A 25,606-nucleotide genomic window follows, 5' to 3' on the forward strand; every position below is an offset into this window, starting at 1 on the left:
CCAGAAATTGTAGTTTATTGGCCGTTTGGGCAGTTTTTCCATCCATTTCAACTTCCTGGTTTAAAAGCCAGGGTTTGCGCTTGTTTCCCACCTTTCCTGTAACTAGTCTAGTCCAGTCCAGATACAGATTTGCTGTATCCAGGACTGTTTGTAAGCTTCTTAGCCCCCCAAGCCTTTCTGTTTTGGAGGGAAGCATTCTAGCTTATCAGTGGGAGTGGTAAGCACTAGGTAGCCTATCTACCACAAGATCCAGGTACAGATTCTTAGTTTTAGCACTTGAATTTGCTTATTCATGCTCAGCACTTGCTCAGAACTTGTTAGCATTAAATAAGCTACAAATAACTACAGCACTCAACCTTCCTTTTTACCTAGAGGAAATCAGTTTTTGTACTTACTTTTCTCACTTGCTTAGAGAAAAACAGCTCTTATACTCACTTTCCTCACCTCTCTAGAGGAAAGTAGTTTTTTATGCAGGCATGTCCAAGGGTCAGCTACCAGTGTTCTCTCTTGTCTATCTGATGAATATGGGCATCTTGAGGCAATGTAGCAATTGCCTCATGTACACAGACAACCCTCTCCTTCTACCACCCAACACCACAACCTGTGAGGGATGTACTTATCTAGCCAAACTGGAGGTAAAGCTCTCTCCAACCAAGACTAAACTTGACAGTCAAGAGGAGAAGGTAAACACTTGCACTACACCACACTCATCACATAATCCCACTAAACCTACAACACCAAAATCCACACATAGAAACACAAAAACATTCATAGAGGTTCTCAATAACAATCTGCTCAAGCAACAGAGACCTCAAAAGCAGAAACGCAAGCAACCTCCACCACCCAACACAACCCAAATGACACATAACCCACAGACTCAGTGTGCCAAAAAACCACAGCCCATAAGGCAAACCAACGTACCCAACAAACTAGTCATAGGTGACTCTATAGTCAGGATCCGCCAAATAACCCACACACTCAGGTTACTCCACAACAAGTACAAATATGACTCTGTCACTGTCCATGTTGGTGTGAACAACCTGAAACATACCTCCCTGGACTACATGAAAAGAGACATGGAAAAGCTCTCCAATCTTGTAACCCAGGTTGTGACCCTAGCCTTGAGCAGCATCCTGCCATCGCCCAGAATGATACCGCAGTACAAGGACAAAATGATTGACTTCAATAACTGGCTAAGCTTCTGGTGTCATTCTAAGGGGATCCAACATCTGTCTGCCTGGGACGACATGGTAGACAGACCACAATGCTTTGCCAGAGATAGCCTGCACCTGTCACCCCTGGGATTCCAGATACTGGCTAAGGCTCTTGCCACCCCTATAGTGCCTTTTTTAGGCAAGGTTCAAATGACAAATTCACCACTGTAACAGAACAGGTAAGTAAAAACTGAGGGTAGTGCTACTCAATGCTAGAAGTCTAAATCTCAAAATACACTCACTCGAGGCACTCCTTAAAATGGAGAACATCGATATCTGTGCAGTGACTGAGACTTGGCTCAAGGCTCTAGAGACCACCCCTGCATTATCAGGCTATAACTCATACCACACTTTTCAGCCATCTAACCTGGACCAGAACACCCAAGGCGAATGTGTGTCCATATTCATTAAGGAAATCCGCACCTCCAGGCTAGTTGCGTAATATAATGCATCCGAGGTTATCCAAGTGCAACTAACTCTGGGAAAAACTGCAATCTAAATGTAGCTTGTTAAAGATCCCCCATCATGCCCCAGAATTTCCACTCCTCTTTTCTTGATATACTGGAAAATATTAGGGTTCAACCAAACACCCTAATAATGGGTGATTTCAACTAACCCACCATTAACTGGGAAAACTACTCATGTACCAACTCCTTCGCTCAAAGCTTTCTGGAATTCATAAATTCCCAATGCCCTGGATCAACTTATCCACAACCGCAATGGGGCAACAATATCCTAGATGCAGTCATTACCAACATGAGTGACTGGTGTTCCACACCTGAAGTCAACTCCTCGTTGGTCAGATCTAACCATAAGCTAATCACCCTAAATATCCACATCCCGCCCCCACCCACCATTAAGGAAACCATGGTAAAAAAATTCTCCAAAGCCAACTTCATGCTTCTTCAGGCAGAAGTGGTGAACTTCATGACACCCATGTAGATGGACAATATAGTTACGACTGCTGAATACTACACAAATGCACTCTATAAGCACTTACACGAGTGGATGGATCGTGCTATCCCAGACAGAACCAAGACACTATTATCCAAAAAAGGAAGCCAATCTGGTGGTTCCCTGCCATAAACAAACTCTACAACAGAAGGAAGAAACTGTTGCAAAAGAGAGTAAAATCGCATGAGTGGAGGTGCTCCCTGGTCAACCTCAGTAAGAAGCTGAGATCCCTTATAAGATCCTCCAAAGCTAGCTACGAAAACAAAATTGCCACTGATTCTAAGGGCAACCACAAAACATTCTATAGCTATATCAGGAATCTCAATGGTAACACACAGATCTGCTCTGAGTTACAGCACAACGGCACTAAAATTACAGAACCAACTGATATTGCCAACATCATGGCAGATAGGTTCAGTGCTAACTTTACCCCACTGTCACCCCCTAAAGGGCCCATATCTATGCAGGAAGAATGCAAAGTCCCTGTAATCACATATATGCAGTTAAACGCTGCACTCTCTAAAACCAAAAACACAGCATCCATGGGATTTGACAACATCCTAGGCTGCGTTTTACATGAAATTCAGAACGGACTGGCTCCCCACCTAAGCACCATGTTCAATCATAGTCTCACATCAGGCTTTTTGCCCACTGAATGGAGCACAGCAACCGTTATCCCACTCCACAAAGGGGGAGCCACCACTGATCCTGGAACTATCACCCTATTAGCCTGATGAGCCTTGTCTGCAAGGCCATGGAACGTATCATCATGGAACTCATAAACAAAGACATTGGCAACCTCCAAACTCTGGACCCCACCCAGTTCGGGTTTGTGAAAGGCAGATCATGGCTTCTGAACCTGATCGACTTCTTTGAGGCAGTCACCAGAGCCGTAGATGAGGGTAAGGTGGTTCACACAGCCTATCTTGACCTCGCCAAGGCTTTCGACACCATCCCCCATTCTAGAATTATAGCTAAACTCACTAAACTAGGTATAAATTCCTACATCACAAGATGGGTTGCCAAATGGCTCATTGACAGAACCCACACTGTAAAAGTTGCAGACTCCAAATGTGACTTTAAACCAGTGACAAGTGGAGTACCACAGGAATTAGTCCTGGGACCTCTCCTGTTTGGTATCTACTTCTCTGAAGTACAGGCTAACACAGAAGGCCTCTGGCTAATGAAGTTCGCAGATGACTGCAAACTAGGAGCCATAGGAGAGTCCCCAAATGATGTGGACATCATACAGAAGGACCTCACTGAGATAGATGCCTGGTGTCAGAGGCACGGCCTCAAGCTCAATGCCAAAAAATGGATTGTCATCTCCTTTGGTAAAACCTCTGTTCCCATGAACTACCATACAGGCAGCAATCTACTTAACACAATGCGTGATATGAGACCTTGGGACCCAGGTGGACAGTAGTCTCTCCTTTGATAGTCACATCGCCACAGTAGTCAGGAAGTCCTTCTACGTGGCACACCTCATCATAAAAGGGTTCTCATCCAGGAAAAAAGAGGTCATTTTTCCCCTCTACTCATCACTCATTAGACCCATTATGGAGTACAATGCCCCTTTTGGAATGTACCTCACAAGAAATCTGCAGCAGCTGGAAAGGCCACAGAAGTACCTCACAAAGAGGATTACCAGCCTCAAACAAATGCCCTACACTGACCACCTCAAAAAACTCCAGCTTTACTCCGTAGCATATCGCCTACTCCAAGGTGATCTCTGCCTAACATATAAAGCTATGTCAAACCCAGAGCTGTTGGATATGCTGCACCTAAAGAAATCCCAATACCTCTGAGCTACACGCTCTAGGGACCTAAACCTTGTCACCACAATAAACAGGACACGCTGGAGGGATAGATTCCTGTCCCAGAGACTTCCTATACTGTGGAACAAGTTACCCATCTATGTCAAGCAAAGTTCTTCATTAGCAGTCTTCAAGAAAAATCTTGATGAGTGAATGGGAAATAGGAAATACACACCGGGGATCACTTCTGTGTCTCTGCTGGACAGTGGCACAGGAAAATAACTTTCTTGGGTGGCGTAAGCTAACCTTGCTGGCTAGGCTTACATAGGCCCTTCGGCCAATAGCCTAGTACCTACCTATGAACCTATGTAATTACCCTGCACTTGCACAGCTAACATGTCTCCCAACCTTTCCAGAAATATGGCCCTCTGTCTGTGTTTGTCCCTTTGATGTTAGATTGTGAGGAAAGTGAAAGAAACAAAATGACTATAGTAACATATTTCAACTTTCTCTAAGACTATATCAACGAGCAATCAACAGGAAAGTGGCAGAAATACATGTCAACATATCAAGCCAAAAATGGCATGAATAGATTATGGCTGTATGCAGTATATATTATTAAATAATGTTGAAAAACAATATCTGGCTGTGGGCCAAAAAAAAAAAAAAAAAGAAATATATATATATATATATATATATACATACACATATATATATATATATATATATATATATATATATATACACATACATATATATATATATATATATATATATATATATTTATCTGCAAGGGTTCCAGTCATCCCAAAAGTGAGCTTCAGTCTGAATACAGTGCTTTCTACCACCTCAAGGTGTGTAGTCCTTCTCAGTGGCTTAGTAAGATTGATATGTTGGTGACAAGTCTAAGAATTCCTGCTGCTTTTGCTGTTTTCTGGACAGTTTCTTCTGCTACAGATGTTGAACATCCTCTCAAAAGCCTCCTGGGTCTACGGAGACAGTCCCCAACTCCTGCTACTGCTGTCACCATGAATGACAGGAACAACTGAATGACCATATGTATTTTTCCTGTGGTGCTGCCCACTGACCTAAACCACTTAAATTATGTTTAAAATTGTTGGCTTCCTGCTCCTTGTGGCTTACTGACTAATTGGCTTGACTGTGTGTAGAACAGGCTGAAGGAAACAAGCCTGATGTTCAATCCGATGCCTCAGATGCAAATATACAGAAGTTGAAGTGAGGATGGTCTAATGAGGCTAGATGGCAGGAGTAAAAAGGGAGACTGGCCCCATACTGCAGCCTTAATCGGTCAGTGAAAGAGATAGATACAGTTGTGGAGATCTGTATCATATGTTACAAAAATATCTTGTACTGTAAGATTAGGAAACTCAACTTTGCGATGACTGTTTCTGCCATGCACTGTAAAACGTATTCCATAATCTTACAGTACCAAAATATTTCACATGTCAAGCTCCAGGCTCCACATAAATAACATGCTACATAGACTCTACCACATTAAAGTCATTGGGCAGGCAACAGAATGTGGATTTGCACAGTAAATTTGCATTCCAATATGATTTAGAGACTAGAGGAGATAGGGGGTGTTACTCTCTTTTAAGGTGCAGAAGAAATGAGTATAATTCATTGTCATGTTTTGTGGGAGGGAGCTGTTGTGAATTCTTCAGCTTTCATTAAAGTGACCTCTGTCATTCACTGAGTCACAGCACTGGTACTGGAATTAGAACTTGTACCTTCAGGTATATTATTTTGCATTCTACCTGCTGTAGCTAAGTAAGTGATTCAAAAGTAGGATTACGTAAAACTAAGGTGACACTACTACATAAGGAAAATAAAAAACAGAACATCACTTTCACAGGTTACCTATACTTCTTCACTACCACAGATCCCCACTCAAAATACTGGGCCATAAACCTCACATTACTAAAATATATGATAAAGGTGACCGGATGTTCAAAGGTTACAGCTGGGAAAAGATGTACCAATTCACACTCTTATGAGCCTTTTTTGTCCTCTGTGACCATCATCAATTAATTAATCTTGATGGTTCAGTTTGACCATCTGTATTAACAGATATATGTCATTCCCTAAAAACAAGCCTACTAAGCTCTCAAAGAGGATAATTAAATTGCTTTACAAAGAAGAACACCAAGGCAGAGAGTTAATGAATGTGCTGTTAAGTCTGACTGACATTTGAGTATTTACAGGCAGGATCAATTGATCATTACAAGACATGCTCTTCTTTTTTAGGGTATGAACTTACTTCCCAAGGGAGAAGCCACTTTCAGGGAATATTAATTGCTTTAACTGTTTTACTTAATAGGAATGTTTCACTTTCTGTTTGAAATTTCTGTCTACCTTTTTTGGCACTGATGACAGAATTCCCATTTTTAATTAAACCTGTCACAAGCAAATATGCCTTGAGATATTTCATCTGTTGAAACATGTCACATGATTACTAGCCAGCAATAAGACACCTTTTAGGAAGCATTCTGCCATTAACTCACTTCCAACAGTTCCTTTGTCCTTACTCAGCCTGTAAAGAGGGCATTTTTTCATCCTGTATGTATGAAATAATAAACCTTTCTGAACATATTTAATGGTAGTTTATTTAAACTGCATAAATACTAAAAACAAAAACTGAAGGGAAACCATAAAATACCAATAACTTGTATATAAGAAAATGGTCTAGGCACACTGGAAACGGCTCACAAATTGCTGTTGTTGTGTCTGTCGGCTTATCCCGGTTAGGGGTCGCCACAGTGGAACTCCGGTCTGCTAATGTTTGGTAGTGGATTTTTACATGCCGAGTTACCAGCCCTGATGCACAACCTTCAATGAAGGCACGCTCATTCACGCATGCCTCCACACAGCAGACGCTCTAGCTGAGAATCAAACGGGACAACGTCTTGCTGTGAGGCGACAACACTACTGCTGAAATGGCTCACAAGTAATTTATTATAAAAAAACTCCACACACAAGTGCTTTCACCCTGACACAATGTAGGGCTTTTTAAAGTGAATATAAACAAAATACAAAATCATCCATTTAAATACACTTGTTCTCCAAAAAGGCGCCAAAATGTTTTAAAGGTATATACCCTGCCCTTATTTAAAACATAAACAGAACAACTGTGTACATTTTCCTCATGAAATAACAACTTCTATGGACCACATAGGTTAAAATATTGCACATTTCCTTCTCTGACTGATATGAAATAAAAAATATTAATAAGATGTTAATGAACCAAGGTAACAATAAAAATAGAAATAAAAATTAAAAAAAAACTATTCAACTACATTGATGAATATATAATTACAGTTTCCTTGCTTTTCTAACCAGATAAGGTTTAATAGAAATGTGGTCATTTAGACCTGGGGGTTAGTTGCATTCAGCTTTATTTGCCAATAGGTCTCCATACAGCACAGCCAGTTCTCCCAATCACCCCCCCCCCAGGGTCCACTTGAAACCGCGTGCGCACCCCTGGAAGCAGAAGAGGAGTATAGTAAAAGGTCAGATGGCTAGGGCCGCCAGAATGACCTCAGAGAGGAATGATTTTTTGTATGAAATAGAATTGATGTCCAGGCTATTTAGCACCAGAGGGTACCCAAACAGTTTAATAGAAGGGGTGGCCATGGAAGTTATTGAGGGATGGGGTATCAAGTACATTCCCTTACTAGGAGACACTCAACAAAACCCCTCTTGTCACCAGGATGACAATGAACAACATTTTGGAAGGGCACTGGTGATTCAATACAGTAATGTTTCACAAGAAATCAAGGGTTTGATTGAGAAAAAACAGGAAAATGTTAAAAATTTATCAGGATATTGTGCACAAAATAGGTGAGACACCTTATTTTGCCTTTAAAACAGGGACTAATTAAAAAAAAAACTTTTTGAGAAGAATAAGAATGATGTTAGGCATCAGGGAGGTATAGGAACTAGAAGATGTGGAAGATGTTGTTATTGTAAGTACATCATTGATAAGGAATGAGTAATGTTGAATAACGATATGAAAAGTGTTGTATACTTTAAGAAGGGTAATTGTATGACTAGGGGTATAGTTTACCTGGCCCTGTGTAGAAACTGTTCCAGTTTCTATGTTGGGAAATCTGAAAGAACATTAAGTAAACGTATATACGAACACACCTATAATATTAGGAGAAAAAGTTTGAAGAATGCCCTTTACAGGCACCTCCATGTGGAACCCAGTCACACTGGGTTTCTTTTTGGAATTTTGGAACAGGTTTCAATGGACCCTGGGGGGGGGGTGATTGGGAGAACTGGCTGTGCTGTAGGGAGACCTATTGGCAAATAAAGTTGAATGCAACTAACCCCCTAAGTTTAAATGACCACATCTCTATTAAACCTTATCTGGTTAAAAAGCAAGGAAATTGTAACTATATATTCATTAATGTAGTTGAATAGGTTTTTTTTTATTTTTATTTCTATTTTTATAGTTACCTTGGTTCATTAACATCTTATTAATATTTTTAGGAAATGTGCGATATTTTAACCTATGTGGTCCATAGAAGTTGTTATTTCATGAAGAAAATGTACACAGCTGCTTCTGTTGATGTTTTAAATAAGGGGAGGGTATATACCCTTAAAACATTTTGGCGCGTTTTTTGAGGAACAAGGGTATTTAAATTGATGATTTTGTATTTTGTTTTCATTCACTTGAAAAAGCCCTGCGTTGTGTCAGGGTGAAAGCACTTGTGTGTGGAGTTTTTTTATAATAAATTATTTGTGAGCCGTTTCCAATGTGCCTAGACCGTTTTCTTACTTACAAGTTAAACTGACTACCAACCTACAATCAAATTTATCTTCCATAACAGATGTCCACTGCTCATGTTTACATCTGAATTCATGTTTGTGACATTACATGTTTATTTGATTTTCAGCATATTGACTCTGAGGTTTTGTATTTGACAGATCCACCATTTTTAGTACCCTGCAGAATAAAAGTCATCACTGAGTGCTACATGATTGATTGTCAGTTCATCTGGCATAGGATAAACTATAACTAACAACTTGAATAAAGCCCACCAGCAATTAGTCTTCAGTTAAAACAAAAATAAACAAAAAACTTTCCACACAGAAAGACATGATACTTGAGAATCTTGACTACTGTTAGTTTGACAATGGGTGACCAAGATTGTGAACACTTTGTCAATAATGTCTGGTATTTTTTTTAACATAATGCAGAAAATAAGTTGTGCTGACTGACTCCAGGAGCATACATGTCCCCAGCTGCCCTTGATGTACTTGATGTATTTCAGAAAATTTTTAAATTGAGCTGTCGTGCAGAATTTACAAAGCCTGCCTCTCTCAAGGTCTTTCATGTGTCACAGCTGAACACTTAGTATCCCTCAGAAGTCTGACCCAGTTGACCCTGGAGTCATTAGGTCTACACAGTGGGGTGCTTCCTTTTTTCTACGTATGTCATTAGGTCTACACAGTGGGGTACTTCCTTTTTTCTACGTACGTCATTAGGTCTACACAGTGGGGTACTTCCTTTTTTCTATGTATGTCATTAGGTCTACACAGTGGGGTACTTCCTTTTTTCTACGTACGTCATTAGGTCTACACAGTGGGGTGCTTCCTTTTTTCTACGTACGTCATTAGGTGTACACAGTGGGGTACTTCCTTTTTTCTACGTACGTTATTAGGTCTACACAGTGGGGTGCTTCCTTTTTTCTACGTACGTCATTAGGTGTACACAGTGGGGTACTTCCTTTTTTCTACGTACGTCATTAGGTCTACACAGTGGGGTACTTCCTTTTTTCTATGTACGTCATTAGGTCTACACAGTGGGGTACTTCCTTTTTTCTACGTGCGTCATTAGGTCTACACAGTGGGGTACTTCCTTTTTTTCTACGTACGTCATTACGTCTACACAGTGGGGTGCTTCCCTTTTTCTACGTACGTCATTAGGTCTACACAGTGGGGTACTTCCTTTTTTCTAAGTACGTCATTAGGTGTACACAGTGGGGTGCTTCCTTTTTTCTACGTACGTCATTAGGTCTACACAGTGGGGTGCTTCCTTTTTTCTACGTACGTCATTAGGTGTACACAGTGGGGTGCTTCCTTTTTTCTACGTACGTCATTAGGTCTACACAGTGGGGTGCTTCCTTTTTTCTACGTACGTCATCTCGCTCTCTCTTTGCCTGCATGTCTGAATATGGTTATGTACACAGATGGCAGGGCTTTTTTAAGGTCACCTAAAGCCCTCCATTCGCTACATGCCAAGTAAACACTGATGTGGCTCAGGTAACCAGTTCATTTTTTCAGAAAAAAAGCACATCAATCATACAAACAAATGTCAAACTCCAATGAGAGGAACACATGACCAGCTCAGGAATACACCACACAACTGACATATCAAAAGTCCTGTGGCTAATACTCATACAGAAACTGTACTACAGTCCAATACTTATGTCCCTAGACTAACAAGTTTTCAGCTTTTATTATCATCTTGATGCAATTCACGCCAAAATTTAGACATTACTAAAGTCTGTTGTACAAATACCTATGTAAAGGTTATTTTAGTGAAACGGTAGTCACTACTTTGAAAGAATATGTCCTAAAAAAGTGCAGCTTCTTCTTCAAAGTCATACAGCTCATGCAGCTGTACCTCTGCGATACGCACCACTGTTGCTTTCGAGTTCCAACTGTTTACCTGTGCCATTGAGATACACCTGCTTGACTTCTTCTTGGCAACTCATACTTCTTAAAGTGTCGAACAAACTGGAGCACTTCTTTCCATTTACTCAGTTTAGTAGAACACTGTGCTCTTCTCTTAGCTCTCAGCCCAGTGTCTCCCCTTCTCCAAAACTAAATAATGGAGGCAAGCTATTTGTTAATCTCAGACTTACGTTATGGATCCTCTAAGTGAATATCAAATACAAATATTTCATTCATTTAGTACTGTCTTGCTGAAAAGCAAAGCATGGGGCAAGTGGTTTCTTAGGTAGACAACTAGTGCTGGACGTTATATGATAACCATGGACAAGGCGAGTCTCTAATGCAGTATCAGTATTGTTTCAAATGCCACATTTGGGAATGTCGCTCATCTGTCACCACAACTATGAAAACCAGAAACTGTAAAATAGAAGAATGCACATATAATGGAAGACTGTTTTGTTAGTGATACTGTTAGTACCTTAAGGATTAGTACACAAGGTTGTGGTAATGGATATTTTGTAAGGCCCTTAGGTGTTACTGTCAACAGAGAAAGCTGCAACTATGAGTCTTTTCTTTCCTTTTGTCCTCTGGCAATGATACATTGCTGGCAGAAAAAATACACGGGAGGATGAAGTAGCTCAGCCTCACACTGAAACATTCAGGGTACAGGGGGAGCATCCACTATGAAGAAGCAGGTCTTTAGAATTGTATTTTAAGGTGTCCATTTAGCATATCTTCTTTATATGTGGAAGTACATGATTGTGTGCAGGTGTGGGTAGGAGGTAGGGGTAGAGTGAGTGTGAGTGAGTGTGTGTGTGTGTGTGTGTGTGTGTGTGTGTGTGTGTGTGTGTGTGCGTGTGTGTGTGTGTGTGTGCGTGGGTGTGTCTGTATTTGCGTGTCTCAGCGATTGTGGTTTTCCACTTGTATACTGAGGAGAACTACTACGGTTTAAATGTTTAAGGCTGACGGCTATGGTGATAAAGGATCTGTATGTGTAATGTGCTGAGAATGTTCTACATTTACCTTGGTAAGAATCAGATATGTATTCTTAAGTGTTGTGTTTCTTAATCACACTATTTGTAAAATATCATCTTAATCTGTCACAAAGTGACAACAGCTGAAGCAGTACTATTTGAATTTTATGCTGGAAACTTGCTAAATATACTTAATTTCAAATAACATCTTGATTGTATTAGTCTGTTTAGGCTTCAGAGAAGCCATTTTATTGTACAATGTCATTCTCATAACAGTAATTTTTGAGTAAGATATATATATATATATATATATATATATATATATATATATATATATATATATATAATGTAACATTTTCTCTTGATATATAATGTAACATTTTCTCTTGATTGTAAAAATGTACAGACATCTTGGAGGTTTTCTTCTCAGGTTTCCTATGAAAAAGTATATCTAGTAGGAGAGAACATATCAGTCAATAAATATAAATAAAAGATGTACTGTATTTTATGCATAGTGCATGGTTTGTATAAATAATTAAATTTATTTGAATATAAATAATTATATAATTTATGCCTTCATGTGTTTGTCTGAATAGTGATATACTGAAAATCATAACACTGAATGCAGAATCCTGAATGTCAAAATGTTGAAACTTTGCAATGCTGAAATCAAAATACCTACTAACAGTATACATGTTCTACATTTATACACTGTGCTAGTACAGAACAAGATAACAAACAATTTCACTCCCTTACTACTGAAACTCGGAAAGAAGCACTAACATGGGTCCCTATGGGGAGGGGCCAGGGAGACCAGCTATATACACATGTAGGAGTGACAGTATTTTGATTTCAACATTTTAACATTTTAGCATTTTGGCATTTCAGGATTATCCTTTTCAGTACATTGGATTTTAATAAGCTGACATAGACCTTTTTTCCAGTAATTATTCAGGTACCAAGGAAAATGGCAAGAGATATCATTTGTTACACATCATAATATATAAAACATGAGCTCACTAAACATTCAGAGTATTTTTCAATTTACTGTATAGGAGTTTTATAATTATTATTATATATATTTTATCTTTTTGTTTTATTAAAAACAAAACAAATATTTATATAAACACACACAGACACACAAACACTCACGTATATATATATATATATATATATATATATATATATATATATATATATATATAGATGCACTGCAAACACCCAAATCCCACAGTTTACAAAGCCAACACTGAAAGACCGACTGAAAATCTTGTCATCACAATAAACAAAACATGCTGGAGGGATAGGTTCCTGACCCAGAGACTCCCCAGACTCTGGAATAGACTGTCCACACATGTCAAGCAGAGCGCCTCTTTGGCCCTCTTCAAAAGGAACCTTGATGATTGGATGGGAGAAAGGAAATTCACCCCGGGGATCACGCCAGTCACCCTGCTAGACAGGGGTCCAGGGAAGTAAATAGGGTGGGAAGAAATAACCAGGGAATTGTTATGGCTAGGCTTGTATAGGCCCTAGGGCCGATAGCCTAGTACCAACCTATGAACCTATGACACACAACTACTCGTGCTGATCAACAATTAACTCTGATATCACACAATCTCAGGGAACGGGCATATTTCTCTGTGTGTGATCTTGCAAACCTGTTGATCAACTGTTTAGTTCATCACATTTTTTTGGCTAAACAGATGTCAACCAAAGCAAATTCAGTCCACCCATATTTAAACACACACACACACACACACACACACACATACATATATATATATATATATATATATATATATATATATATATATATATATATATAAATATATACTTAAACTGGGAAGCAGAAGTTCTGTTGTATGAGTTGTACACTAGGGACTGCCATATGTTTTTGTTATTGATCTGTTTAATTCCATAGTTCTGACAGGAAAATATTGCATTTTTTCACTTTTTTCTTCATTTATTTAACCCAGCTTCAGTTTTTCCAGCTCCCAACTTTAACAAGAGGTCATTGGCTTCTTCTAATCCTACACTCCCAGATAATATTGGCAAAAAGTTAGAATCTCTCAGGGGAAAAAGTTGGCTCAGCCTAGTTATTTAATCTTTAGAATTCTAAATTATCTAGGTTTTATGTGGAGGTTTATTCTGCAATATGCTTGCAGTTTCGATGACTGTTGCATTTTGCCTGCTGAACATAAATGTTATATGAATGAGACTGTTTCTAGTATGACAGGTTTCAAAACATGCTTTGAGAAGTGTCTTGGGAGGTGTAGACACTTCTGTTGTATAGACAAGGCCTGCTTAGTTACATAACCTGAATTTTTCTGAGGATTTAAAAATGAGATTTTAAATGCACCTTTAAGTTCTGTATTTGTGTTTGGTCCTGATGCTACCCAGATTCTTAAACAATGGGATGACAGAGGTAAATTGATGCATAGGATATCTAGAATGTGTGTATATTCCCAGGATCTCCCTTAAAAAGGCTCTCAACATCTGAGGAAAGAACAAACAAAATTCCCAGCCTAATAAGAGTCAGGGTACCAAGAAGTAATGGCAGGAGGATAATACTTCCAAACCAAATAAAAGTGGTTCCTGTCTCAAAAAGAATCAATCCCCTGGTACATAGTGATTTCAGCAAGAGTCAGGCATCTTGTCCATTCGTCCTTTCTTTTCTCTCCTTTCCCCTTCCCTCAGACTTTTGCTCAATCCTGCAACCTGGCCACAATCAGTCTCTGACAAATACGTGCTGAAAATAATTTAGAGAGGATACTCTTGGCAATGGATGAAAAATCCTCCTATGCAAATGTAAATCCCCTTTCACCTGCCAACCCAGACACATCAAGTCTCTCCAGTATCCCTTCACATGTTGAAAACTGGGGTTTTAGAACCAGTTCCTGCATCACAAAAAGAAAAAAAAGGACTTCACTCTAGATCTTTTTGGTACCCAAAAATGAACTATTGTGGAGACCAGTGTTAATTTTGTCTTACTTAAATACCTTTCTGAAAGTATCCTTTGGGCTATGTACTGTGCCTCAAGTACTCCTGAAGTGCCTGGCACCAGTGGTTGCTTACTGCAGGACCAAGGGCATCCACATACTGCCTTATTTAGACAACTTGCTGATTTATGCAGAGTTTGTTTCCGGGTGTTTAGAATAATAAAACAATGTGTTGACAATTTTAGCTTACCTGGGCTTCAAGATGAACCTACAGAGGTCCCGTCTCACACCCTCTCAAAGAATTGTCTTCAGGGGTGTATGATGAACACAGAAAATAGAATGGCCTTTCTACCAGAAGACAAAGTCCTGACTTATCAAGAGGTTGCCTCCATAAGACAGTTTCTCAAAATTCTATGTCTCATGGCATCAATGATCCTCATGATACCACTGGCCAGACTCCATATGAAAAAGATTCAGTGGTACTTAAAACATTGTTGGTCCCAGCACCTGCATCTCTTAGAGTTCCAGGTACTAGTGCTAGAATTTGTGAAATAAGAGTTACAGCGGTGGAGGGATCAGATGTCTCTCAATCCAGGCTTTTTCCCTACAGACCCCATTTCAATCAGTAGAGACTGACTTGCCAGATTTTGCATGGGGAGCAGTGTCAAAGGGAGTTCAAGTGCAAGGCAAGTGGGTTCCTTCAGATGATATAAAGCACATAAATGTCAAAGAAATGTTAGCAGTGATTCAGGCCTTAAAAGGCTTTCACCACTTGTGGTCTACAAGTTCTCTTTTAGTTGTCACAGACATCACAGTCATATGGTACCTAAATAATCAAACAGTACAAGGTCAAACCCTCTTTGCCAGTTGGCAATGATGGCCTGGGAGCTAGCCATACAACATGATCTAATGTTTCATGCCTCATATATCTCGTCAGATGTGGCAGACTACTAAGTAGATCTTAGAAGGACCTTTATGAGTAGAAACTCAAGAGACAGGTCTTCCAGGATTTGGTCCAGATGTGGGAAACACCCTACACAGATCTGTTCTTCTCCTTTCAAAACAGACAGCTGGGAAAATTCTGTTTAAGACATCCTTGCAGTCATGCTTGGAGAACAATATAGTTTGTCTTCCCTTGGACAGGAATGTTCCTTTATCATGGTACTTCTAAAAATTCAGAAAGTATTTTCAAAGATCATTTTTGTACCCCCATTTTGGCCCAGTTTCTCCCTTTTAATGTAACTGGCTAAAGGCAACTACCACCAGTTTCCTCACACTCTGGATCTGCTCATACAGTTTCAGGAGGACTGGTGCACCCCAACTGAGAGCAATTGCAACTGACATCCTGGATGATTCTATCTTGATACCTTTTGCCACTTATTCCATGAGGATGTGCAGCAGGTATCGAAGGAGGCAAAAATACCTACTGTAATGATATGAGATAGTGCCATTTGTGCCAGGGAGAGTACGGCAGTACATGTGTAACATATGCCAGCGTAACTAGCTGGAGTTTTGTAACGAATTTTATGTCATTTGACTATCGCACTGATTTGTCCAGATGCTTGTGTTAAAAAAGTATGTGTAAAGTTGCTTGTGTTAAAAAAATGCAGCAACAGTAGGTCCTGCTGGACAGAGAAGAGATATACATGTAGATCAGACAGTAATATTTTAACTATATGTTTTAACAGAGAATTCTGGAAGAGAAGAGGTTAATCTTAGTCCAGCTAATTAAACAAAAATAGGTTGAAAATTACATGGGTTGGTTTAGGCCATAAATATTTTATCTTACAGGTCTGATTGCAGCCAGAGACAAAAATCTCTGGGAAAATCAGGACTATGAATCTTACTGTATTGTCCTTAGGGATGAACTAATTGCTACCCTGAAAGGGTAGACATTTTTGAAATTGTTTTATAGCTTTCAGATGCTGCAACAGATCTTAGCAAAGCTCTGAGTGGTATGTATTGTACCAGAGTCAAGTGAACAGATGTGATGTCATTCTATAACCACCGAAAAGATTTTTTCAGATGTTAGTGACAGATATGATGGAACTCTCAAAGCAGCACTTTGTTTTCTGGAACATGAAAGGAAAGATCTTTCACAGATATCCCACACAACCTCACACCTCATCTTGTCTTGCTGTAGTAAGCAACTCAGCACTCATCATCTAAGTAACCAGGGAACAGTATTTTTTTAGCCAGTCAGAAAAATATAGTGAGACAAGTTAAGTATTGCTTTTCTGTATCTATGTGAATCTGTCCAACTGTGTTGTTTTTTTATATCTCCTGTGATTGAAACTCGTGTTTATTGTAACTAGACATTCAATATTCTCATATTTTCTACTTTATTATTTATTATTAAATTGTTAAATTGTTAAATACCTTTTATTGTGGCTGGTCTTTTACAGAATACTTTTCTTAAGAGTACTTATGCTTATTTTAGTGATACTGTGGCGGCTCCTAAAAGTCTTGCTGCACTTGTCAGACTCTACCATCTGTATTAGTATTAATTTTACTCAGTATAATTGGGTACCCTTGTAGCAGACTTTGAGTAGCTGAATGATGGCAGCATAATTATCTTACAGTCTGAGCAGAGAGGGCACAGCTGGTAAATCTGTGCCAGCCTTTCCCAAATGTGTGTGTGTGTGTGTGTGTGTGTGTGTGTGTGTGTGTGTGTGTGTGTGTGTGTGTGTGTGTGTATGTGAAAATCAAATATCCAAGTTTGTGTGTGTCAGCTACTTGGAACAGGGACACAGAGCTCCAAAGTAGCCAGTGTGGAGTGTACTTTTATACCATACTTTTCATATTTTATATTTTATTTTATAGTCAATTTTTTGTATTTTTATACTTTTCATACCTCAACTGTACAGATTTTTGCAGAATGTCCAGATTTTTCCCTCATATTTTTGGTCTGTTTTTCATAAAATTGTAGTTTTCTGGCAAATTAGTGGCAAATCATTAATGACTGAAGTTAGAAAATAATGGCAGACATTTGAGTTTTGGATTTCATACCCTTCAGAAAATCCATGCTAATGCAAAAGCTTTTATTCTATCAAGTTCCTAAATTTGTAAGGGCAATATTTAAAAAATGTCCCTATTTTGGGCCTTTGTCCCACTTTCATTTATTTATTTATTATTTATTTATTTAACATTTGTTTGCCAGAATAGTCTGACTGGACAAGTGTTGTTTTCAGCACAGAATAAGAGTACATAAATGTTTAAGTTTCCATATATACATTCAAGCAAATATACATGTAAGAGCATATATACATGTAAGAGCATATATATATATATATATATATATATATATATATATATATGTGTGTGTGTGTGTGTGTGTGTGTACACACATGTACATACACTCATTCATAGGTTATTGCTCACACATGGATAGGTATAGTTAGATTGTGTTGTTTGTGTTGTCCAGGACAGATGTGGTGTAGGAATAGTGTGTGGATGATGAAGCTTCAGGGGGACAATTACAGTTGAAATGATGGTTGGTGAAGAGGTATGTTTTAAGTAGGCTTTTGAAGGAGGGTGTGGAGTTTTGTAGTCTGAGGTTGTGGGAAGGTTGTTCCATATTTTTGCTATTTCATGGGCAAATAGTGATTCCACGGAGTTGTTTTCACATGCGATGGTTTCGATTAAGGCTTTGCTGGAGGACCAAAGTTGTCTATTTGCATTGTAGAAGTTCAGCGTGCCAGTCAGGTCAGGGGTTTTCTTGGGATATGTATGGCTTTGTCCAGATTTCTTGCTCTAACACATATATATATTTACATATAGCTCAATCATATCTGACCTTGTAGTGTTATTGGTTTTAATTATTTGTGTTGTTTTTTGGCTGCAAATTGGTTGGTTTCAAGTAATTCTTGCTTCTGGTCCTTCTTGGTTCTTAGCACTAAAAGCCTGAAGAACTGACTTCCTGTGACAGGGTTAGCTGTGGAACACTGCCAGAGTGGGTTTTTATTATGCAATCAATCAAGCAATTGGACATAGTTCAGAAAATGGGGAAGGCTTAATATATTTGCAGAAGAAATGTGTGTAAAGATAAACTGTACACCTAATATTGAATGAAGTAAGTAGTTTTCTGCCAAAATATTGTGAAATTACTATCTAGATTAATGGATGAATGGCAAATATTTGGGTCAAGTTAGCCCTAACTGATGAACCAAGAGCAGCTATATGTGTGTGTTTAAGGTGCTTTGTGATTTTGTGGCTTTGTGACTTTGTCTCCAGAATTCTAGGAATACTGTCATTTTTCTTATTTCTAAAAAAAGTTTGTTTAATTTAGCTGAAGCAGTTTAAGAAAAATTATTTTCAAATACAGACTTATGAAACAAAGCTCTTTGTAATGTTGGGGGGTTATCAATGTGTGTTTGCAGATCACAAGCGAATGATTTAATTTATACTTTATTTTTCACAGCAGGATAGCAGTTGGAAAGTTAGTTTGCTAATGGTCAGGTCCTGTGACATAGGTGGATAAAGCCCTGACTATGCAGTAGTTAAATCAAGCTCAGTCAATGGCCCAGGCAGGAGAAGGGTCAGATGTGGAGGAAGGAAGAGAATGGTCAGTGCCAGCTCACCCACCCATGGGGAGGGAGTTGGATAGACCTGCTTCACTGTTGACCAAAGGCAGCAAACTGGTGTAATGCAGTATTAGCCAACTGAGTCATGGTGGCCGTGTGCTACATATAAGCTAAGCAAACACAGAGTTATGCAACACAGCAAAGTCAATGGCCACCACTGAAGAGAATAGCAGAAAGAGCCACCCAAGTCACAATAATGATATATCAACTTGCTCTATTCTCTCTCAGTGCAAAATGAAAATACCAATTAGGATCCACTCAGCTCATGGAATAAATGAGACAGAGAGCTGCTCTCACTTTGGGTTTGGGATATAATGGGACTGCTCTCTTCCTGTGGAAAACAAAATGGTTCACTCGGGAATGGGGGGAGGGGTGAAAATCAGCCAACTTTTCGGCACCAAAAGAAAGGAGGCATAACAGGTAGGAATGTGCAGAAACAGGTAAGCAATTCATTTTCAAGATTGCAGAGCAATAATGTTGTGTCCGAGGGCTAAGTATGATGGAGCAACAACAGATTTAGGTAACAGTTTTAGAGTAAGTACTCTGGCTGAATTTAATACTCCATCACACTGTGGATCAATACACCTCTCATGTTGTCAAAAAATAGAATACATACCATACTATAATGTATGAAAGTAAAATCCTCAAATAATGCAGAATGCTCATGCAGTTTAAAAAAGCACCAGTCAAAAACAAAACTGGGCATTACTTCTGACCTGATTGCAGCTTTAATCTCAGTTTTAGTGTGTAAGAATAAAGACAGCTATGTTTTTGGAGTCAGTCTCCTTTCAAACCCTGACAGTATTTTTACAGGCACCACAACCAGATGGAGCCCAACCAGAAAGAAGGCACAGTAGGTACCTGGTTCATACTAGTGCTGTTACTTTATGACAATAAATTAGCAGTTAGAAAACTCTACTGAAAACACACCAAAGTGAAATAAAGGGATAAAGAGAAAAGGTATTTACACAGCTATAACAAAGGAAGTATCAATACAAAATACAACCAATATTAAAATTAATGGTGTATAAGAACTGTTGCAAGGAATGCAGTAGAACAAGCCCGGTCTGGATGATCTTTGAACTGTCAGTCCATGCAACCTAGTGAACATGCTCTGAATGCATATAGCTGCACTTACTATGTATTTAATGTATTTATCACTTTTATATGATTTGGACACACACACACACACACACACACACACACACACACACACACACACACACACACACACACACACACACACTTATGAAGAGTAGCAGTAAAATACACATATTTATGTATTGTTATCTAGCTATTTCTACCTTGGCTCTTGATGATGTTCACTGTTTAAGTGACACCCTGACCCCATGTGCAGAAATGGGAAAAAAAGGGCTGTGGATGGATGAATTTGTAATAGTATGCAAGATATTCCACTATAAATAAACAAGGAAATATTTTTTTCTTAAAAAAAAAACAAAAAAACGTCCTTTAAAATTACAGAAAATGCGCACTAAAAAACACAAATGAAACCATTTTCTAAGCATAATAATGCTCTCCATCTTGGGCATTATGGGGAAATAATGGACCTTCTAGGAGTCGGGATACTCTGTCCTTCCAAGGGTGGGAGGTTGGCATAATGGTTAAGTTGTTCACCTTATAGGCGCAAAGTGCAAGCTTTGACTGTCACATGGGATAATTGGCAAGGTTTGGAATGGCCCATAAGGGCAGTTAGCCTGGTACTAATTTATGAACATTATCAATCTTTTCAACACTGCAGTTTTCCCTTTAGTTCCCTATAATTCCAACCTTGAGGACATTATTGCTTACGTAAGACAGATTAGCAAATGGCTTTGGTAAAAGCTAAAACCAGACTGGACACGGAGTAAAAACAACAGGTGGAAAATAATTCATAAAGTTCAGTTAAAAGACCAGAAAACTCAGACTGTTTATAAAGGATACCTCTCAACTGTCCAGATTTTCGCAGAATGTCCAGATTTTTGCCTCATATTTTTGGTGTGTTCCTCCTAAAATCTGCACCTTTCTGGTAAATAGCTGAGGATTGAAGTCATTAAATAATGACAAATATTTGAGTTTTTAAGACTCCACATCCTTCAGAAAATTCATGCTAATGCAAAACCTATTATTCTATCAACGTTCTAAGCTTGTAAGAGCAATAGTTAAAATGTGTCCCTATTTGTCCCCCCATCATTTAGGCTTTGCGCAGATTTTTTACTCTAAGAGGTTGAGAGGTAATATAAAGTGGAATCTTTCCTCTCTAATAATGTTGAAGTCAATAGTGTTAAATAAGATATGTTTCACAACATGATACTTAAATTTGACATAAACGTGTTTAACCATCAGTTTCAGTGTTGTGAAATAATGCATAAATAAAAATAAAAGCATTGCTTTGGTGTTCAGTTATAGCCACTGGTTTTGCAATAAGACACAATGAATATTGTCACAGTTCCAGTTAGCCCCCCTCCCCCCCGAGAAATACAATTTAGGGAATTTAGAATATCACTTATTATTATACAATATCTCTGTCTTAAAATGTAGGTTGAAGCGGATCACTATAACACCACTCAAAAAAGTACTACAATGTCAATTAATTACTAAGTGGTTTAAAAAAGAGAGGTTGTATGAGTTGATGCAACACCCCAGCCCACGTAAAAATACAAAAGAGGGGGGTGAATATGATGATGATATGTTCATAAGCAGGATCTTACACTTGCTCCAAAACAGAATACTGAGCAGGTCTAGCATTGCCAAGCAACATGTAAATAAAACTTTTTTTTAGTTATGTTACTTCTCTGTTGTTATAAAGAGCATTTTCAAAATATCATTGCTCCACTTGTAGTCCTCCTCCCTCAACGTGTCAGGACTACAGTTACAGAACTACAGTGTGAGTAATTTAGCTCCATTTATCACACAATGACATTCAAATGTGTGTGCGTATGATACAAAGCAGAATGTCACAGCTCCAGTCAGATAATATTGCAGTGCCACACATAGTCATTTAGATTTGTAATCAGATATCCATATTCAATTATTTTATTTTATTTTATTCATTTATTTTACATTTGTTGACTGGGATAGTCCGACTGGATACTTGTCCATTTTCAGCGGAGGCCCAGGGAGAAAAGCTAAATACATACATAGAGAAAAACTGTACATAGTCATTGCCTTTTAAAGTAATGTTTTAGTTTTTTTTTAATTGTGTTAGAACAGGTTCTGAAGTAAGCTTAGCAGGAAGTGAGTTCCATATTTTGCCAACAGAGTTGGCATATAGAGTTGGCATATAGAGAGTCTCCAGATGAGTTGTTGCCTTTGAGGGTTTAGGACAAGTAATTTGTTGGATGAGCTAAGGGTCTTGAGGTTGCTGTAAGGGGTGATCATTTTTGTAAGTATGGGTGTGTTTTCAGGTTGGTAGAGAATTTTATGTGCTACTATTAGCTGATTGTACTGAAGTTGGATAGGGAATTCTAGCCACCCTAGATTCTTTAGGTTCAGACAGTGGTGTGTTCTGTATGCTGCTCCAGTGGCAAATCTAGCAATATGATTAAAGCAGCTAGAGAGTTTATTAAGGTCAGACTTACTCAAGTTTGTGAAGAGAGGGGATGCATAAAGGAGGGTGGAAAGTAGATGTGTACGGGCAATTACAGTCCTAGCTAGTGGAGTGAGGAAAGGTTTGATCTTGTATAGTGAACCAAGTTTTTTGTTAGTTTGATTAATATGCATATCAAACTTGAGGTTATTATCAACTGTTACACCTAAGAGTTTGGTACAAGGATCTAGGACAATGACAGTGCCATTGTTAGATTTTATAGTAAAGGTTGGTGCAGAGGCTTTACAAGTGGGGGAGAAAAGCAGTAGCTTCGGTTTGTTAGGATTTAATAGGAGACATCAATTACAGAGCCAATTTTTGACAGTATTAAAAACATTTTGGGATAGTCTGCTGACTTAAAGGGGAGGAGGCAGACCAAATCAAAGTGGAGTCATCCACATATTGAATGCAGGTGGCTGTTGGGATGACTGTGTACAGGTCATTAATAAAGATAAAAAATAGTAGGGGTCCTAATATAGAGCCCTGAGGGACCCCAAGGGTGATAGGTACAAGGGAAGATAGTTTGTTCTGCCATAGTACAGCCTGTTGTCTACCACTCAGATAAGATTTGAACCACTGGATAGCCTGGACATCTAGAGGAATAGTTTTAAGTGTGTGTATGAGTAGTTAGTGGTTGACCATGTCAAAGGCTTTGGAGAGATCAAGAAAGAGGGCAGAAGAAAGCTTATTGTTGTTTCAGTTTTGATTAATAACATTGGAGAAGGAGAGGAGGGCCATGGTTGTGCTGTGAAATGGTTTGAAACCAGGCTGCGAGTTAGCCAGGAGATTGTGCTGAATGAGATGGCTCAGGAGTTGTTAATGGATGCACTTCTCCATAATTTTAGCCAGGGGTGACAAAATAGCTATAGGTCTGTATTATCTAGTGAATTCTTAAAGCACACTGTGTGAAATATGTAAAATATTCACTGTACGTAAACAAGGTAAAGAGCTGTCTTTTCTGAAAACTTCACCATGATACAAACAAAAACATACTTTTATAATTACAAAACTATACAATAAAAAAACACAAAGGTAATTTAATTAGCATAGTAATGGACTCCAGGGTAGGCAATTTAGGGAAAACAATGGAGCTTCCAGGGCTCTCTCGTTTGTGGTGTTAGACTTTACAATGACCTTGCAGAGTCCATTATTTCCCTATAAGCTCAACCCCACAGATAAACACATCCATATATATCTGTGTGTGAGAGAGAGAGAGAGAGAGAGAGTGTGTGTGTGTGTGTGTGTGTGTGTGTGTGTGTGTGTGTGTGTGTGTGTGTGTGTGTGTGTGTGTGTGTGTGTGTGCGTGTGCTTGTGTACATGTATAAAATGCATTGTTTATTCATAGCCTTGTTCAAGTCTGCAAAATATTCTAAGTTTTGAATTTACTGTACATTATTTGCAATATATCTGTCATACTCTGCTCTCCACAATGAGCTTTGGCATAAGTCACAAATGAAGACTGTGTCTTATTGAAACCTCTCGTTTGTTTCCCCCAAGAATGAAAAAAAGGAGACTTAAAAAAAAAAATAAGGCGACACGCCACAACAACAAATTAAATTCTTGGAATATAATTATAAGAGCTAGTACACAGAATAAGTTTGGGTACTTCCGGTAGAATTAAGCACATATTATCTGCTGATAGTTTTGTGCCAAGATGTATGATCAGACTTCATGACTACTATATTAGAGTTGTATGGGATTGTAAATACACTGACCTGAAAAACATAAAAAAAGCCAACTCCTTAGACAAAGAAGGCCTGCCAGAGCAGCAGCTTTCCCCAGGGTATAAAACCATTACACCACCAGAGATACTATGAATCCTTAAAAGGTCTTTGCTAAGGGTTAATCTATGAGCTCTGACCATGTATAGCTGAATGCAGTTTTGAAACTGTGAAATTAATATGCTACCAAATGCCAAAGTTTCTTGTAGTTCTCTGAGTGTTACAGGAGTCAGTGATGGACTTAAATGACCTTACCTGGAACATGGGGGTCTTCAAGCCCTGTGGGGACTTTCCATAGGTCTACCTGCAACTTCAATGCATTAACCTCATCAATGTCTCCAGGAACCCTGAAGTGAGAGGAATAGACAAAGCACAAATCAGAAACAAAGATCACACTAACCCCTAACACCTACAATGTGACATTGTTACACTATTAACAGTGTTCTTGTGCAGTGCTACAGCGCAAGTACATTCTTTATTTCCACAAGCTATTAACGTTAAGTACTCGACTCATTGTAACATTAATATGAATTAGCTCATCAATGCATCTTAAACTAGCATTTTATTTGGACACACAGTGTTTTGACTCAACCACAGTCTGAGTATATTTCAATGGTTACAACACTCCAGCAATCCAAGAACCACAAACTAGTAACAAAAAAATCCTGGAGGCACTGCTAAGGACTGAGATGAAGGAAATAAAAGAAATGAAAGTAATAATATCACAACCAAGTTTTTTAGTGCTTTCGTCAAGCAGTGCGTCCAGGATTTTTTGTTAATATTTCAATAGTTCCTTAATATTTTCCCCAAAATATTTAAAACATATACAAATTATCCCCAATTCCTGGTAGCTATCTCTAAGTGTGTGTGTGTGTGGGTGTGGGTGTGTCTGTGCGTGTGTGCATGCGGTCTAAGTCAATGCAATATATTGAAACTCGCATCATCGAACTGGCTGTTCAATGAAATGACAGTAAGACAAACAGCAGCTTTTTTTTGCAGCAGCAGCAGAGTAAGCCCCTCTGCACCCTTGACAACTCCTGCATGTTATATATACCAACTCCAAGATCACTTCAGGAAAGGGAAAACAACTGATCTCAAAAAATACTGGAATTTCAGAGAAAAGTTCCTTCGATGATTTGAGCTTCAGTACATTGCCATTACATACTGTGGTCA

At 38.7% G+C, this 25,606-nt stretch overlaps 1 protein-coding gene across 1 annotated transcript in view; it reads right to left on the minus strand.

Annotated features, from left to right (window-relative positions):
- The window catches only part of ARHGAP39 (Rho GTPase activating protein 39), a 2,618,385-nt gene that overhangs the window by 281,880 nt on the left and 2,310,899 nt on the right, over positions 1-25,606 (minus strand). The window contains exon 8 of the mRNA XM_044067324.1: positions 24,689-24,780. Within this exon, the coding sequence (XP_043923259.1) occupies positions 24,689-24,780 (92 nt within the window). The remainder of the gene's footprint in view (positions 1-24,688; positions 24,781-25,606) is intronic.

The sequence above is a fragment of the Protopterus annectens genome, chromosome 3.part1 (genome assembly GCF_019279795.1).
Source record: "Protopterus annectens isolate FY-2018-M chromosome 3.part1, PAN1.0, whole genome shotgun sequence".
NCBI lineage: Eukaryota > Metazoa > Chordata > Ceratodontiformes > Protopteridae > Protopterus > Protopterus annectens.